Source organism: Pituophis catenifer, unplaced genomic scaffold (genome assembly GCF_029215685.1).
Source record: "Pituophis catenifer annectens isolate HBS135680 unplaced genomic scaffold, rPitCat1.0.hap2 SCAF_2, whole genome shotgun sequence".
In the NCBI taxonomy this organism is placed as follows: Eukaryota; Metazoa; Chordata; class Lepidosauria; order Squamata; family Colubridae; genus Pituophis; species Pituophis catenifer.
In genome coordinates this window covers 65621816-65638185 of record NW_027256882.1, presented here as the reverse complement: position 1 = coordinate 65638185, position 16370 = coordinate 65621816, and the positions used below count along the sequence as shown (strand labels likewise).

The window sequence follows — 16370 nt, the reverse complement described above, 5'->3', positions numbered from 1 at the left end:
TTGTTTCCCCAAAAATAAGACATCCCCTGATAATAAGCCCGATCGGGCTTTTGAGCAACATGTGCTTATTTTCCCCCAAAAAATAAGCCCTCCCCGAAAATATTTAAATGCAGAGCTGGATATCAGGTAAGACAACAAGAGGAGCCCCATCTTGCTCCACGTGCCCCAAAATAATAAGACCTCCACGAAAATAAGGCCAAGCGTTTATTTCAGAGTTCAAAAAAATATAAGACAGGGTCTTATTTTTGGGGAAACATGGTACCTCCTGAATCCTGGAAAGATTGATCTACTTGATAAGGCTGAGCAGCTCAAATTCTCTCCTTCCCTCCTCCTCCTGTTAAGATGCTGCCCTCTCAGGATGAATCTAAGAACAGAAACTCTAACAAGCTCCTGGCTATTTAATCTCAAAGGACCAGTGATGGGGAAAGCTACCTTGGCTCAAATATTTAGCTACTTGGCTCTCTTGGGTTCTTTGACTTAGAAACAAAAGGGATAAATTTGTCATTTGCTTTCCAGTAATTCAGGGATCATTGTTAGTTTGCTTGCTGTTAGAGCCCATTTTATCTAAAGCAGCGTTTCTCCACCTTAGCGCCTTTAAGATGTGTGGACTTCAATTCTCAGAATTGCTGGTTGGAGAATTCTGGTTCTAAAACGCTACGAGGGAAGAACATTTTAAAGCTTTTTGAAACAACACTGTTGAAAAGTAACTGTACCTGCTCAAAATGTCTGACAAAATGTCAAGGGCCTCAAGTTGTACCGACACATCTTCTTGCTTTCCAATAGCTCCAGTCAGCTGAGCTGTGATTTTTTTGCAAACGTTGGCTGTCATGGTAGAACCTGTGAAGGTGGGAATTTGAAGAGAAAAAGAATGATGGTTTCAACAAAATTGTTCCTGTTTTGCGATGCTTTTATCATCGCAAACAATCAGATCAGATCAAGCAAATTTAACTTGCAAGGGTTCAAGTCATAAACTGTTCGCAGGCAATGGGGATCATCATATCAGTCTTCTGCAAAATGACACCAGGTGGACGAGGATTACAATCCCAAAATCCTCAGTAAATACAACCAAGAACTATGCTATTTAAGAACTGTGGAAATTCCGTTCTAAAGTATTCTAAACCTGGAATACTGCAACAATTTTGGTCACCATACTTCAAAAAAGATGTTGAGATTTTGGAAAAAGTTCAGAGAAGAGCAACTAAGATGATCAAAGGCCTGGAGGCTAAAACATATGAATAATGCTGCAGGATTTGGGTTTGGCTAGCTAGTCTAAAGAAAAGAAGAATTAGGGGCAACATGATAACAGTTCCAGTATTTGAGGGGCTGCTAACAAAGAAGAGGGGGCCAAATTATTCTCCAAAGCACCGGAGGGCAGGACAAGAAACAATGGTTGGAAACTAATCAAAGAGAGAAACAACCTGGAATTAAGTAGAAACTTCCTAACAGTGAGGAGAATTAACCACTGGATCAGCTTGCCTCCAGAAATCGTGGGCACTCCATCACTGGAGGTTTTTAAGGAGAGACTAAACAGTCACTTATCTGAAATAGTATAGGTTCTCCTGCTTGACCAGGGGGCTGGAGTAGAAGACCTCCAAGGTCCCCTTCCAGCTCTATTCTATTCTAAAGTACATAGGAATTGAAGAAGGGAGCATAACATGCAATTATTACAATTTTATTTTTTATAATTGTAGAGAAAAATTTGCCAGACGTTTTGCACAAGATTTAAGTGATCCAAACATTATTGTGAGTGTATATTGCATACATTTTACTCCGGGGCCACTAACGTTTTAGGGCTGACGGGCATATTTGGAGTTTGGAATACCTTCTGCCAGTATTCTCAAAAGAGATCTGCTTATATCCCAGTGGTATCTGCTTCATGAATTTTTACTCACAAAACAAGATACCACTGGGACATGATCAGTTACAAAATGCGGATGGACCAAATGTTCCTGTGCTACCTATTACTGCTTCGTGCTTCAAACCATTCCACTTCCCTCCCAGGAAGCTTCTTTCTATTCTGTGCTCAGGAGAAGTGTTCTAAACCACCCTGAACTGCAGCCAATCATCATTTTCGTCTGTCGAGAAAGATTATAAGATCCATATGACTCACAGGAATTGATTGGAACTGATGCTGCTATCAGAGGCCAAGGCATTTCTTTTTTTGCAGCATCACAGCTTCCCGTTTTCTGATCACACAGAAAGTCAGCTGCAGTGACTTTCTGTAGGAAGGTGTCTGTAGGCACAATGGCAGTCAGGGTACCATATTGGGGGACCCAGGTTCTGATCCTTCCTCCTCTCTGCAACCATAACCCTATCTAAACTTTCTGCCACTATGTCCTTTTTATGATTTATGTAGTACTTAAAATAAAGGTTCCTTAGACTTCAGTTTGATAATGTGTTTTTTTAGGAAACATCCATCTCATTATCACAGCAACAATAAAGAACTATCTATTTAGGGGTTGTTGTTGTTTTTTTAGATCACTCAAGGTTAGCTACAACCTGTTACCTGCTGTGGCGTCGCAGATAGTCCTCGACTTACGAACCCAATTGAGCCCAGAATTTATGTTGCTAAGTGAGAAATTTGTTAAGTGAGTTTTCCCCCTTTTTATGACTTTTCTTGCCACATTTGTTAAGTGAATCACTGCAGTTGTTACATGAGTAACACGGTTGTTAAGTGAATCTGGCTTCCCCATTGACTTTGCTCGTCAGAAGGTTCCAAAAGGTGATCCCATGACCCTGGGACACGCCAACCATCATAAATACGAACCAGTTGTCAAGCATTTGTATGTAAATTACGTGACTCTGAGGGTGCTGGAAAGGTTGTAAGTGTGAAAAATAGTCATAAGTCACCATTTTTTTCAGTGCCATTGTAACTCTGTACGGTCACTAAATGAACTGTTGTAAGTCGAGGATTACCTGTATATTAATTATATAAACATTATTTTAATTGGCCTAATAAAGTAATACAGCCAGCAAATTTTGATAATTGTCATCTTATCTCCAACTTTTCAGTTTTGGGAAAGATGGTAGGACAAGAGTTAAAAAAGGCCTGGAAAAGTAGATTATCTGGATTCTTGGGAATTAGGATTTGGGCCTGGGTACGGACAGAACCTGCATTGGTCACAATCATGGCTGACTTACGATGGAATTTGAAGAAGAAAAATGTGATGCGTCTTTTACTTGCCGGATTGTTCAGCAACCTCTAATACCATCAATCATAGTAATCTGAGTCACCTACAAGATTTGAGAGAGCACTATGCTACCATGGTACTTCCTGACTGGGGAGTTCCAATTATTGGTTATAGCAGAAAAGAATAACGGAGTAACAGAACAACAGAATTGGAAGGGACTTTGGAGGACCTCTAGTCCAGGGGTCTCCAACCTTGGCAACTTTAAGAGTTGCAGACTTCAACTCCCAGAATTCCTCAGCCAGCAAAGCAGGCTGAAGAACTCTGGGAGTTGAAGTCACAAGTCTTAAAGTTGGCAAGGTTGGAGACCCCTGCTCTAGTCCAACCCCCTGCTCAAGCAGGAAACCCTATACCATTTCAGACATATGGTTGTCCAATCTCTTCTTAAAAACCTCCAGTGTTGAAGCATCCACAATTTCTAGAGGCAAGTCGTTCCACTTATTAATTATTCTAACTAGTCTAAGACAGGGGTCTCCAACCTTGGCAACTTTAAGACTTGTAGACTTCTGGGAGTTGAAGTCCACAAGTCTTAAAGTTGCCAAGGTTGGAGACCTCTGGTCTAAGAGACTGAACCATCAAGCAATCTAGTCTAGGGTTCAATTCCCTCCCCAATTGTCTTTAGTATCTATATAACACTGCTGGAGGAGATCATCTGTTGGCATAGGTTGAGGTAGCATCAATATGCAAGTAATGTTTAGCTATATATGTCTACATGGAGCTGAGTTGGAAATGTAGCTAAAATCCTGACTCAATATTTTGAGATAGTCCAGCTATGGGTTGGAAAAAAACAGCCTCCGACTCAATCCAAGAAGCCAGCTAATTCCAGCAATTTTAACTCTGTGTTGTTCTTTCCTAGAAAGAGCAAGTTCACAATCTTGACATTTCCCTGAATTCATGACTACAGCTCAAAGAACAGGTAGCCGTCATGCCCAGGAAGGTCTATGCCCAAGTGTAGCTGGTAGACCAGTTGCAAACTTTCTGGGAACACTATACTACAGTGGGCACCGTAGTATAGCCTCTCATGCCCTTTTCACCTGTTAAGTAGATTATTACAATTCACTTTATGTAAGGGCTGCCCTTAAAGATCAACTGGAAACTTCTACTGGTTCAGATTGCAGCTGTCAAAACAGATTAGAGCCATTATTGCTGTATTATATAGTAGTGGCCAAAATTGTGTAAACCTTTTGGGAAAAGTGTATTTTCTAAAATTAGCTAAACACCTTTTTTGGGGAGTAGTGCCCTAAAATTATATGTCAATGGAAAGATAATTTAGTCAAGAATGTAATGCAATAACTTTTATGAAGGATTTGCTATTAGAATAGCAGTTACAGTATAAAGAAGAAAAGTGAAACACGTACTGTAGAAAAAATGAGATATACAAAAATTATCACCATGTCAGTTAATACTTAGTTGGGTAACTTTTAGCATGAATTACGGCCTTACAATGTCTTCCCATGGAGTGAACCAAGTCTTTTAGTTCTGCAGCTGTTATAATGTGAAACCAAGATTGAGTGATTGCTTCTATTAACTGGGTTTTATTGCTGAGTCATTTCTGACTAACAAGTTTCTTTAGTCGGCTCCATAGATTTTCAATTGGGTTAAGGTCTGGGCTATTCCCAGGCCATTCCATCAGTGGAATATGATTATCTTGAAACTCCAAAAAAAAGTGCTGTTATTAGCCATCAAACCTCAAAAATACACTTTTCCCAAAAGGTTTCCACAATTTTGGCCACTACTGTAACTCTTCCTTGGGCATTGCACTTGTTACTGGTTTGTTTCCAAACCAATTCAAGGTCCTTGATAACACATACAGAGCCCTATATGAATTGGAATCTGGATAACTTTGAAACTGCCTGTTTTAGATAAAGTGCACCTACACAAACAGAAGGCATCTAATGAAGTTTCCTCCTACTGGGAAGTCCAGCTGGAGATGCCTGAAAATTGGCATTCTCTATAGGGTGCTCCTCCCCTATGGAACAATTTCTCCTTGAGACAAGGGTGACCTTTTTCTTCATTATCCTCCAAAATATTGTCAAGATATGGTTATTTCAGAAGGCGTCAAAAACTACTTACATGATTTACTGTCCGAATGAGATAATAAGCAGAAATGCTATATTGGAGGTTGATATTTAACATATTACTCTAAGCTGTAATTACTATTATGGTACATTGCACGTATTGTTAGCTCTATGCCACTTAAGAGTTGGTCAGACTGTTTATGCAGACCTTTTTGCCTCTTCAGACAAATACATTATTGTTGTGTCCCACTGCTGGCCAGTGGAGCTGGCAGCAGAGTCGGACAATGAGGAGGTTGGAGAGGAACATGGGCCAGTCCTGGGGGCTGGGAAAGCTCAGACGAGGGTTCTGCATCGGAGGCAGAGAGGGAACCAGACAGCAGTGAGGCAGAGAAACAGCTGGAGCCCATTCCCAGTGTGCGCATGCACAGATCTGCCAGAAGATAAGAACAACTCAGAAAGCAGGGTCGACTTGGAAGTAAAGCCACACCTTGGAGGTAATTGGCCCCTCCCATAGGAAACAAAAGAGGAGCGAATGGGGAGGGGCCTTTTCGTTCACTCGTTCATTTCAAGAGTGGAAAGTTCTGTTTGTGACTCTAAGAGACTGTGTGCCAAATTTTGCTTTACACTGTGTTTGGAAACAAGTTACGTGGCAGCTTGCCAAGTGAGATAAGGTGTGTTGATAAATATTCCTCTGAAAGACTGTTTGGACAAGCTGACTGTGAATGAAAGTAATTCACAGTCGTGTAAATAAAAGAGGTTTTGCCGGGCCCAAGACTCTGCTTCCTGCTTTTTAAGGGAGCCTAGGTCATAACAATTATTACCTTTGTGAATTTGCAATTTTAGATTTCGTACTCATGATTACCAGAGTTAGTTACTTTCTTAGCATTGCTCATGTCAAATTTAAGCAACAACACAAATAAAATAAAATAAATCCCTTCAAAATAATAATAATAATAGTAAATGAAAGAAAAAGTTTTGGTGTGATGACCTTATTTGATTAATTTCGTAGAATGTGGTTCTAATGTTCATCAAATGAAAAACCAACTCAACATGAAGTCCATTTGTGGAAGAACTACCTAAGAATGACTACGGGAAGGGGGCACTGAAACAAACATCTGTGCTTGTTTGTTTAGAAAATAGATTGTTTTCCAGAATCCTACCATTTTACTACATTGTTTACTACAGAATCCTACTGTAGTAAAACAACTGTTTTACTGTAGTAAAACAAGTTCTTTGTCTATGATGAGAAAGGAAAGGCCTTCCGTCAGGAATGCACATGTAGCATTCTTTCAATCACAATGGCAAACAACAGATTATTTGTATTGTCAAGACCATTGCTTTCATGTATATATTGAAAGGCCATTGTTCTGATGAAAGGGACTTCAACCAGACAATGACTATCTCATTAAATCTACATTTGCATCTGCCTAGATAAATCACCAGAGCATCATTTGCATCTTTTATAAATAATTTCACCTTGGCATTTTCTTCAGACCAAGGTCAGTATTAATTTGCAAACTGTGAATTTTATTTCATTTACGCTTCCTCTCTTACGTGTCTAATGATATTTGCTGTCATTTTCAGCATGAAACTTGGTGTTTTTTTTAAAAAAAAAACCTCTGCAGTCCAGATGTGCACATTTTTCTCTTTAATAATCATAGCATTTGGAAAATAAATCCCACAAAACAAACTCCACCCAGCATAGCTTCCCAATCGCATTTGGAGGCCAGCAGGCTGATTCATTCTATCTTATACACTACAGAGTGACTGCAAAGGAAGAACCAGCCTCATTGTTCGAACAGAAGGGTCAAGGCTTTTACCTGTAGATGGGGGAGGCAGCTCAGAAATGACGGTCTTCAATCCAATGCTAGAAATATCCCGAAGCTGTTCCTTATCTGACAGCATGTTTGTACACAGTGTATCAACAATCGTTTCCACCTGATATTCTTTCACTTTGCTCACCAAAGGACCCAAACTGGGGAGAAAGAAATCCCATATTAAAAAAAGACCTTCCTCAGAGGAGATAGGAGTTGTAACGCAATACAAACCAACCTGCCCCTTCCTGTCTTGCACTGTTAGTCTCTCACCCAACAGATATCTTTCACAATACAAGTAATGATCAAGGGACAAGAATACAGAAACATGTCCTTATCCCTTGCTATGGAAGCCTATACCACTGGAAAGGTTTTAACATCAAAGCTAATCTATTGAAAATATATCCTCCTCTCTTGGCACTTTAACCGGGTCTCTGCTGCCTTTTGAGACAATATGAAAGAAACCCTGCTATGCCAATCTTGCAGAACCATATTTCCAGGAGTGGGCTTCAAACATTTTAGCAAGGAGTTCTCTGCCCGGCTGCTGGGTGGGTGTGGCCATGTTGGGCATGGCCTAGTTGGCCTCCTGCACTGGGGGGAGGGCGCCTTTTTGTCCTCCCCGGGCTCCTGAGACTTTCCTCAAGCCTCTGGGAGGGCGAAAACAGCCTCCCCAGGCTCCGGAGGCCCTCTTTCCAAACTTCCGTTAGGTCCGTTTTTCACCCTCCCCAAGCCTCCGTGTGCGCCCTGCACTTACCTGCATCCAAACCGGGCCATGTGGGGACTCCTGGGAGGAGAGGGGAGGGGTGGGGTGGGCAGGGCCAGCCAGGAGTGGGATTTGGGGGTTCTCTGAACTGCACAGAATCTTAGCTAGAGGTTCTCCTGAACCCCTGCGAACCCCCAGCAGCCCACCACTGGATATTTCTCCAATAACCTGGCTGCTTTCTTCCCTGATATGGAATCTGTTGGCTAATCAGCAGCAAAGTCATAGAAGAGAAACTAGACCTGCATTGTATGAAATTGAAGTTCTTGTAGGAGGAGGCAGAAGACACCATTTTTAGAAGTCCTTTCAAAACAACTTCATATCTTAGCCTTTCTCAGATCCTAATCCTGGGCCCTTAACCTTTATCCAATAGCTTGTATCAACACTTTACTAAGGACCTTTCCCATTCTTCAGTTTTAGGGGTTAAGCACCCATCTGTAAGTAAGCAGAAAATTATAGCAGCATAACACTCATTGTTCAATGTCTAGTCAATATTTCTGCACCTAGCACTGAGTTTTGCTTTCTCCTAAATGGTGGGCATGTGGATTTTTCATGTGCAAATTGTGAAATACAAAGCGACTGATCAGTCACACTGGCTTTGTCTTCCTCCCCTTTCCAAGGTCTTCTCCTCAATTTCAAAAAGTCTGCTGAATAACCGTCTATCATTCCTAGGGAGGTGACAAGTTTTGAAAAAAGCTAGGAAAGCATTTGTAGTTTTGTACTCTTTCAAAATTCCACCCTTGTGTAAGATCACCAAATAGCAATAGCACTTAAACTTATATACCGCTTCACAATGCTTTACAGACCTCTCTAAGTAGTTTATAGAGTCAGTATATTACCCCCAACAATCTGGATCCTCATTTTACCCACCTCAGGATAGAAGGCTAAGTCTACCTTGAGCCGGTGAGAATCGAACTGCTGGCAATCACCAGCAAATACTGAACAAACTAGTAGAGATACAGTAAGATATGTCTGTTGGATCCACTGCTTTTTCCAAAATAATTGTTCCTCACAAAGCTTGGATTCCAAGCCCTTGATCATCTCTGTAGTCCTCCTCTGGACTTACTCCAAGTAAATTATTATTTAAACTTTATTGCAGCCACCCAGGGCCGGATTTTCCTATAGGCTAACTAGGCTTCAGCCTAGGGCCTCAAGATCAAGAGGGGCCTACACAGTGGTGGGATTCTGGGGGTTCGGCCGAGCCCTTTGTTAAATTGCTGCCTCACCCGCCCCTCGCCTCCCACCCGCGCGGCGCCAGCCTACCGTAGCCAGGGGAAGGCAATTGTGGCTCTTTTACAACCTGTGGACTTCAACTTCCAGAATTCCTGAGACAGCTTGGCTGTCTCAGGAATTCTGGGAGTTGAAGGCCACAGGTTGTAAAAGAGCCACAATTGCCCACCCCTTCCCTAGCCTGAGTTCCGCTGCCTGGGATCCACGTGGGCTGCTACGTGGTTCCCCACCGGCTCCAGACGCAAGAGAGCAGGATGGAGAAAGCAGCTTCCATGCCTTCACTCACCCTCACTCTCTGCTCTGTTGGATCGCCGGCCGTTCGCTTACCCCGCCCACTCCCAATCTATTGCTGCCTCCGATGGCTAGAGGAAAAAAAAACTTCAAATTCTTGCCGCGGGGCTTCAAAGGGCTGCCCTAGAGCCAGTGGTGCAGCCGAACCCTTTGTTAAATTGCTGGCTTGCCCCGCCCCTCCGCACCACTATTTATTGCCAATAAATTTTACAAAAATAGATGAGGAATAAATATGGCAAAAAGGAAATATAGAAATTGTAAATTTAATTGAAATGACTAAACACTGGTTAAATTTGTGAACCGGCCAAATACTCTGTTCAAAGAAAATACATTGTATGTTTGTATGTGTGTTTCTAATTATTGTTATTTATTCATATTTGTTCTCTTTTATTCTTTAAAGTTTAACAATTCATTCTTTATCTTAATATCTTTATATTTGTTTGGGGTTGGCTTTCTTCCCTTTCATCTTTTTTATCGTACAGCAATCTTTCTCCTCAAACCTACCACCTCTCTCTTTTCTTTCCTTCTTACTTTCTCTTCCTCCCCCTCTTCTTCTCCTCCCTACTTCCTCTTCCTTTCTCCTTCTCCTCCTCTCTTCCTCCCTCTCTTACCCTCCCTCCTACTCTAATTTCCCTTCCCTTCCTTCATCCCTCTCTATTGCTGTATCCTTTTATGCATATGGACTACTCAGAGGGCTGAAAAAGTTATTTTTGACTGGTCCTCGCACTTTTGACCAGTCCTCGAACTTACGACTGTCCTCACATTTTACGTTTTTGCCCTATCTTGTCACCATGGTGAAGAGAAGCAGTTGTGAAATGAGTGACATGGTTGTTAAGAAAGCTGCACGGGCATAAATGTGAGGATGGTCATAAGTGTGAGGACCGGTCAAAAGTGCGAGGCCCAGTCAGAAATGACTTTTTTCAGCCCTCTGAGTAGTCCCTATGCACATAGCCACACCCACCCGGTCACATGACGAGCTACCCACGCCTACAGTCACATGATTGCCAAGCCACACCCCCAACTAAGCCACACCCACAGAACCTGTTGTTAAAAAAATTGAATCCCACCACTGGTGAAAGGGCCTCATAAGTGGAATAGCCTAGGGCCTCTTTTCATCTAAATCCGGCCCTGCAGCCACCCCACTGCAATAAATTCTGGATGGCTTACAAATACAAAAACAATACAAATATAAACCACCACAGATAGTGTAGACTAAAACAATTACAATGATAATAAATTAGACCAGAGGCTTCACAAATACATTCACCGCAGGCCTGGACTCAAGGCCTGATCTGAAATCAGAGAAAGGGTGTTGTATCTCAGAGGGAACATTTTTCAGAAAGTAGGGAGCCATGGTAGAGATTTATCACTATCTTTTTTTTTAACTGCCCAGAACTTGACAAGAGTATTTCAATTGGGTCCAACTAGAGTAATGTAATGTTTTCTTATAGCTAATGCAAAAAAACTCTTACCATTTGACAGCCAGGTTTTGCACTTCTCCATTTTTATCCTCAAGCAATTTTAGGAGCATTTTCACAACCTTTTTCTCACTGTCTTCATCTAGTTTTATGGAATCTTTCTGCAGTTCCATCATCAAATCATTGGTAGCCATAAATCTGGAAGAAAGAGTATCAGTGATAGGTTGGTCAGTGGGGAATCATAAATCCATATTCCATGATAGAAAGAAAGATCAACATCTATTGAGCCAAAACAAATAAACAAATAAACAAGTTCTTCATTAGTAATAATGAATTCATTAAATGTGGAACAAGAACCCTCTTAATTAAAAGTAATACAATTCAGAAATATTAAAATGTCTGAAGAAAATCACTCGATTTTTGCTTGCTCCAGGAACACCTTGCTTTTGAAAGGCCCTGCAAATCATTTGATTTGAAAGTGAAGAATATATTTCACTCCCAGCAATGCTTTGCCAGAAAATTGTTAGCTCTGATCCAAAGAAGGGTTTCATGCATTATATAGGTGGGGATGAGGAAAGTTTTCACCATGCTAAGCAGGTATGGCCCACATTCCCTCAAACTTATCTTTATGCTTAGATTTTCATAACCATCTTTAGCATGCTATATTTTTGTCTTAACCATGTACAACAGCAAACACCAATGGAACAACTGGCATTCTCAGGTTGTGGCATCCAAGCCCAGAACATTTTTATTATTCTGTTTCTAAGGCCTTCTAATCTTCTGAGCATAACATCAAAGCAGAAACTTGCTTAAATACATTCTCAGAATTTAAAATTGACATCCTTCTAAATAATCCTTCTACAGCTTGCTGACCTTACAGATAAATTGGATCCAAACTCCCAAACTTTGCCAGCCTGCTTGGTTATTAAATATATTAACTGGGCACAAGAGACACTACAGTTCAACAATTCTAGGAAGGTGGGGATGATTACCCAAGACTTAGCCCTACTGAATCCAAAATATTATTTTCCTAAAAACATATTTCAAACACAGCTGCAGATTTCAACATCCCACAATTGCTACCCTAAAATGTTTAGTATAATTGTTGTGCAGCTAAAAGGCAAATTTGAATGCAGCTCTATCTTGTCTTGGATCTCACTAGGATAAAGTTGGGGCAAACATAGATATATAGCAGCAGGGTTAAGTACACCCAACTTTTATAACTGCATCGTTGCCTGCTACATTTCCTTGGTTCAACATATCACTAAGCCAGAATGTGATTTCCTTTGTTTTAACTCAGTGATACATGAAACCAATCATGATTTGTAAATCATGATTTATAGTTTGATATAAATTATATGTGTGAATGAGGTAACTATGACCTGTTCAGTAATCTATGGTTAAAAATATAGCATTAACTATGAAGACAGACACTACTTAAGACTTATAATGAAGTAGATCATGCTCAGACTAGTAATCATAAAATACATCTGGCTTGTTTATTCCTAATATTTGATTTATGCCACTATGATTCATGCTGATCCCTATATAATACCAGACTCTTTGCTTTAGTTTAGTGTGGTCTATAAGCATACCTTAATCAAGGTTTACTTTATCTTACCTTTATGGGTTCACCAATATAATATGGTTAAAAACCTTTCTTACTATAAACTACTTATTATTTAAATTTTTTTCTATTTGCCTTCTGTTATAGCATATAATTAAAACAATATTCAGAAAATATAGAGTAGTTACTAAGCATCTGACTAGGGACAAGATTTTATAAAGACTGATCTATAAAATAAGAACATGATTTTAAAAATGTGAAACATATTTTTTTAAAATATAGATGCTTCTGAGCTTTTGTCACAGACAATACACAGTATATTAGGTCATGATAGATAATAACTTACTTCAATTGCATTTGCTGCCTATTCAAAGCAATTATTTCTGATTTGGGATTCAAAAAAGTTCTGAGTTCAACAAACATAAGAAACATCAGACACATCTTTTACCTAAATTAGTAATATCTGCCTAATCTCATAATATTTTGACTCCGGTTGAGCTTTATATTCTCTGATAAGAATTTGACTGTTTTTCTGCTTCTGGATTTTGTGCTAGAGATGGGAAAAAATGAAACTTTGACTTTGCTTTTTTGCTAGTTAGATAAGGTTTGTTGTTACAGAAATGGCTAGCAATATTAGCATGTAAAAGTAAAAAAGTTAAAGCTGTAATGTTATTATCCTATTCTACTGCACAAAAAAGAGTTGAAAAGTAATGCTTTTCTTTTTCCCCCTTTACCCTACATTTTTCCCTTTCCCTTTTCCCACTATTTTCATTCTTTTGTATTTTATATTCTGGTAAACTAAATTAAAACATTTGCAAAAAAAGAAAAAAAGAATTTGACTATCTTTCCAGTGACATATTCTTACTTCAGATAAGGAACAACCTTCCTCCCCTCCAACTGTGCCTATCAAGTCAATGATCTTGTTACACTTCAGTCTACGAGCAGAGTAATATAAACTAAATGTACTATGGTATATATTTAAGCCAGTATAAACCCATTTATGCTGTGAAATCAAAAAGGAATTTCTTTTAACATCTTGAAACAATGAACTATCAGTTTCTGTACTATGATTTACCAGTAATTCAACCTTCTTCGCTTGCTGCTGTCCAGATGTGTTGGGACTGCAATTCCCAGGATTCCTAGCTGCCAATTCTAGGATTTACTCCCCTGCCCCCAACATCTGGAAGATAGTAGCTTGAGGAACATTCAATTGTTCTGAGTTTATCCCCTTTAATATATTTGATAGCATTCCTTTACCTTCTTTGCTTTTATCACCGTTTCTTTCAAAACCTTCCAAATGTGCAATATATGCCAGTATATCTAATATATAGCATACAGTTATTTATTTAGGAATAAATATTTCTAATTAAATGAAGCATCTTTTAAAATGGATTAAACTCCAATAGAAATTCTTTCAGCAATGCAGCAAAACAGTGCCTGGTGACAAATACTCTCACTAGCTTTCCAGTTTACTAGCCGAGATTACTTTTGTTTTTCTTTAATCCAACTAGTGAAGATAACTAGCCAATAACAGCTAGTTATGTGTTTCCTGATGAAATGTGTTTCCACTCCATCTCGGAGGAAGGATATAAAAGGTTACCATAATATTAACTGCATGAGAAATTGGAGAATGTAATCTTTCCCTTTCTCCCTATGAGGAAACCTGCAGTAAATTTCCTATCTGCCTTATCTATAAACACAGCCTACAGCATTGTCCTGCCTCCTATACGCTATCAATTCTAGCTAAGCATAAGTATCTCTTTCATGATAAAGGTTTCCTTTTTTAGCTGCTGTTATTAAAAATATCACCCCTTCCTCCACAACTGCCTCCCTTCTCACCTCTCCTTTGCAAATAGAGACACATGTGGGCAATTCACCAAACAGTTCACAAAAGCAACACACACCTCCAAACAGAGCACTGCAGCTCTCTCTCTCTCTCTCTCTCACACACACACACACACACACACACACACACACAGCCCGCCCCCTCCTCCAAGAAACCCTAAATCCTACCTGAAATCTTTATCAGTCGATGTCATCTTCTCCAAGAGGTTGGAGATATGATAGGATATGTTGGTCATCTTGAACAGCTGGTCTGGGAAGACGATCCCTTCTACACGGCTTGCTTTAATATAGAGATTTCAAGCAAAAGTACAAGTTTCTCGCTGTCCTAATCAGGGAGCCCTGCCGGCTTGAAATCTGCATGGAGAATATGGCGACAGAAGGGGCACAGTGAGACTGGGGTAGTGTTTTTCCTCTCTCTCCCACCCTCCCACCCCTTGGTTAGAAGTCACTGGAAAAGCTAAGCCCCTGGACTGTTATCATAGGATATATATAGCCTGTAGTTGGAGCTGTAGCTGTAGCTGAGCTAATGGCACCCCCTCCCGGCAGACATCTGCAGCCTCTCAAGTTCTCCAGGAGAGAAAAGTGGAGGAAAGGCGGGGGCAGCTGCTTCTCTTCTCACCCCATCTCAGCGGCTATTTGGCCAGTGCTGCAGCAGAACTGCAGGTGTTTGCTGACACACTGCAATCAAATAGCAAATCATCCTGAAATGAGAGAGAGAGAGAGAAGGAGAGGGTGAGGGAGGGAGAGAGAAAGAGAGAGAAGCGATGAATCACCTGGCTAGGGACAGCTGATGTTGACACTCAACGCAGAAGGTCAATTAGTTTGCCTTAAGTAGGAAGTTCTCTACATTCATCAATCTACCCACCCTTCCAGTATAAAAGCAGCTGTTCCTACTTTGCCAAGTATTTTTTAAATTCTGAATAATGGCATACAAATTAATTTGAGGTCTATGCAAGCATGATAAATCTAAAATAGATGCTGGATAACCATGCAACCATTCGTTTTGGGGGGAAATGGCTCATTACAAAAGCTATAATTTTTCGCTCCCAGGAACTCAAATTGATACAATAAATTTGTTCTGGCTACTGAATGCTAGCTACAGTTAGGTCAGTTTGCTTTTATTTACAGTATTTCCAGTTAACAAGGAAATTAACAACTTCTTTTAACAAATTTAAATTAACAATTAAAACAATTCCCATTACTGCATAATTGTGTGACATTTACTTCTGGTTAGTTGAGCTAACTCTGAACCATCCAGGCTGGATTCACCCAACCTACTAGATTGAAATGTGGTTTATGCTTTCATGTGTTACATGTGAATATAAGCAATGAGTCTAGGGCAGATACAAAACTACAGGGCAAATCAATGGATATCTACTGAAAATGTTAATTTGCTTGAGTTCTGTTTAAAATTCTGTTAGATAATGTCACAAAATTGCAAGCAGTTTGGTGGGTTTTTTTTAGCAAAGATGCACCCAGCTCTCTGACATGAATTTTAGATATATCTAGATTTTTCTTTACTGGTGTCAGGTATTGTATATAATTCCTGTACAAGAATGTTCTTTGCCAGCACTTTCAGAATGTTTTCTCCCAGTGCAATTTATTGTTACTGAAATAGGAAACCTTTAATGATTGACAACATCAACACATTGAATGCAACAAGCATAAAGTAACAGCTCCGGATAACTCATCTATAACTTGATTCTTCCACATGACAGAGTTAATCATTAAAAAAAAGTATTTAAAAATTCGGGTTTCAATACTCATTCTACCAAGCTGTGGAAAGGAAAAAAAAGCAACAGCACCATCCATATGAGAATTGGATCTATAATGATTGTGTTCAAATCTTCATTCTCCACTCCAGGCATGTTTTTGCCATGCAACTCACCGAATGAAATTGTTTTTCAGCTTTTGTCCCCTTTCCAAATTCTTATCTAAAAGTTGACAGCACTGAAGGAAACTGGTAGTCAATGTTGATACATATTATGAACATTATAACACACTCTAACCACAATACATTTTACTTACAAATGCATAACCATTTTTAGTATTGGGGGTAGAAAGCATTTTACTTGCAGTGAAAATTCAGCCTGCTCAGGTTTTCAACAGCCCTGTGAAACTCTTTAATTTTTCCATATTACTAAGTATGCAGAAATGCATCTTTATCCACCTTGCGAACCTACCAAATGTGTCAGACTATAATCTCACCATTCCCAGCCAGCGGAGCAACTGACGATCC

At 39.8% G+C, this 16370-nt stretch overlaps 1 protein-coding gene across 1 annotated transcript in view; it reads right to left on the bottom strand.

Moving 5' to 3' along the window:
• LOC139312253 (cullin-associated NEDD8-dissociated protein 1-like) overlaps positions 1-14505 on the bottom strand; it is a 29987-nt gene extending 15482 nt beyond the window's left edge. The window contains exons 1-4 of the mRNA XM_070936873.1: positions 14300-14505; positions 10774-10917; positions 7027-7181; positions 714-837 (exon numbers count right to left, since the gene is read on the bottom strand). Coding sequence (XP_070792974.1) covers positions 714-837; positions 7027-7181; positions 10774-10917; positions 14300-14367 — 491 coding nt within the window. The 5' untranslated portion in view covers positions 14368-14505. The remainder of the gene's footprint in view (positions 1-713; positions 838-7026; positions 7182-10773; positions 10918-14299) is intronic.
• Between the last annotated feature and the right edge of the window lie 1865 nt (positions 14506-16370).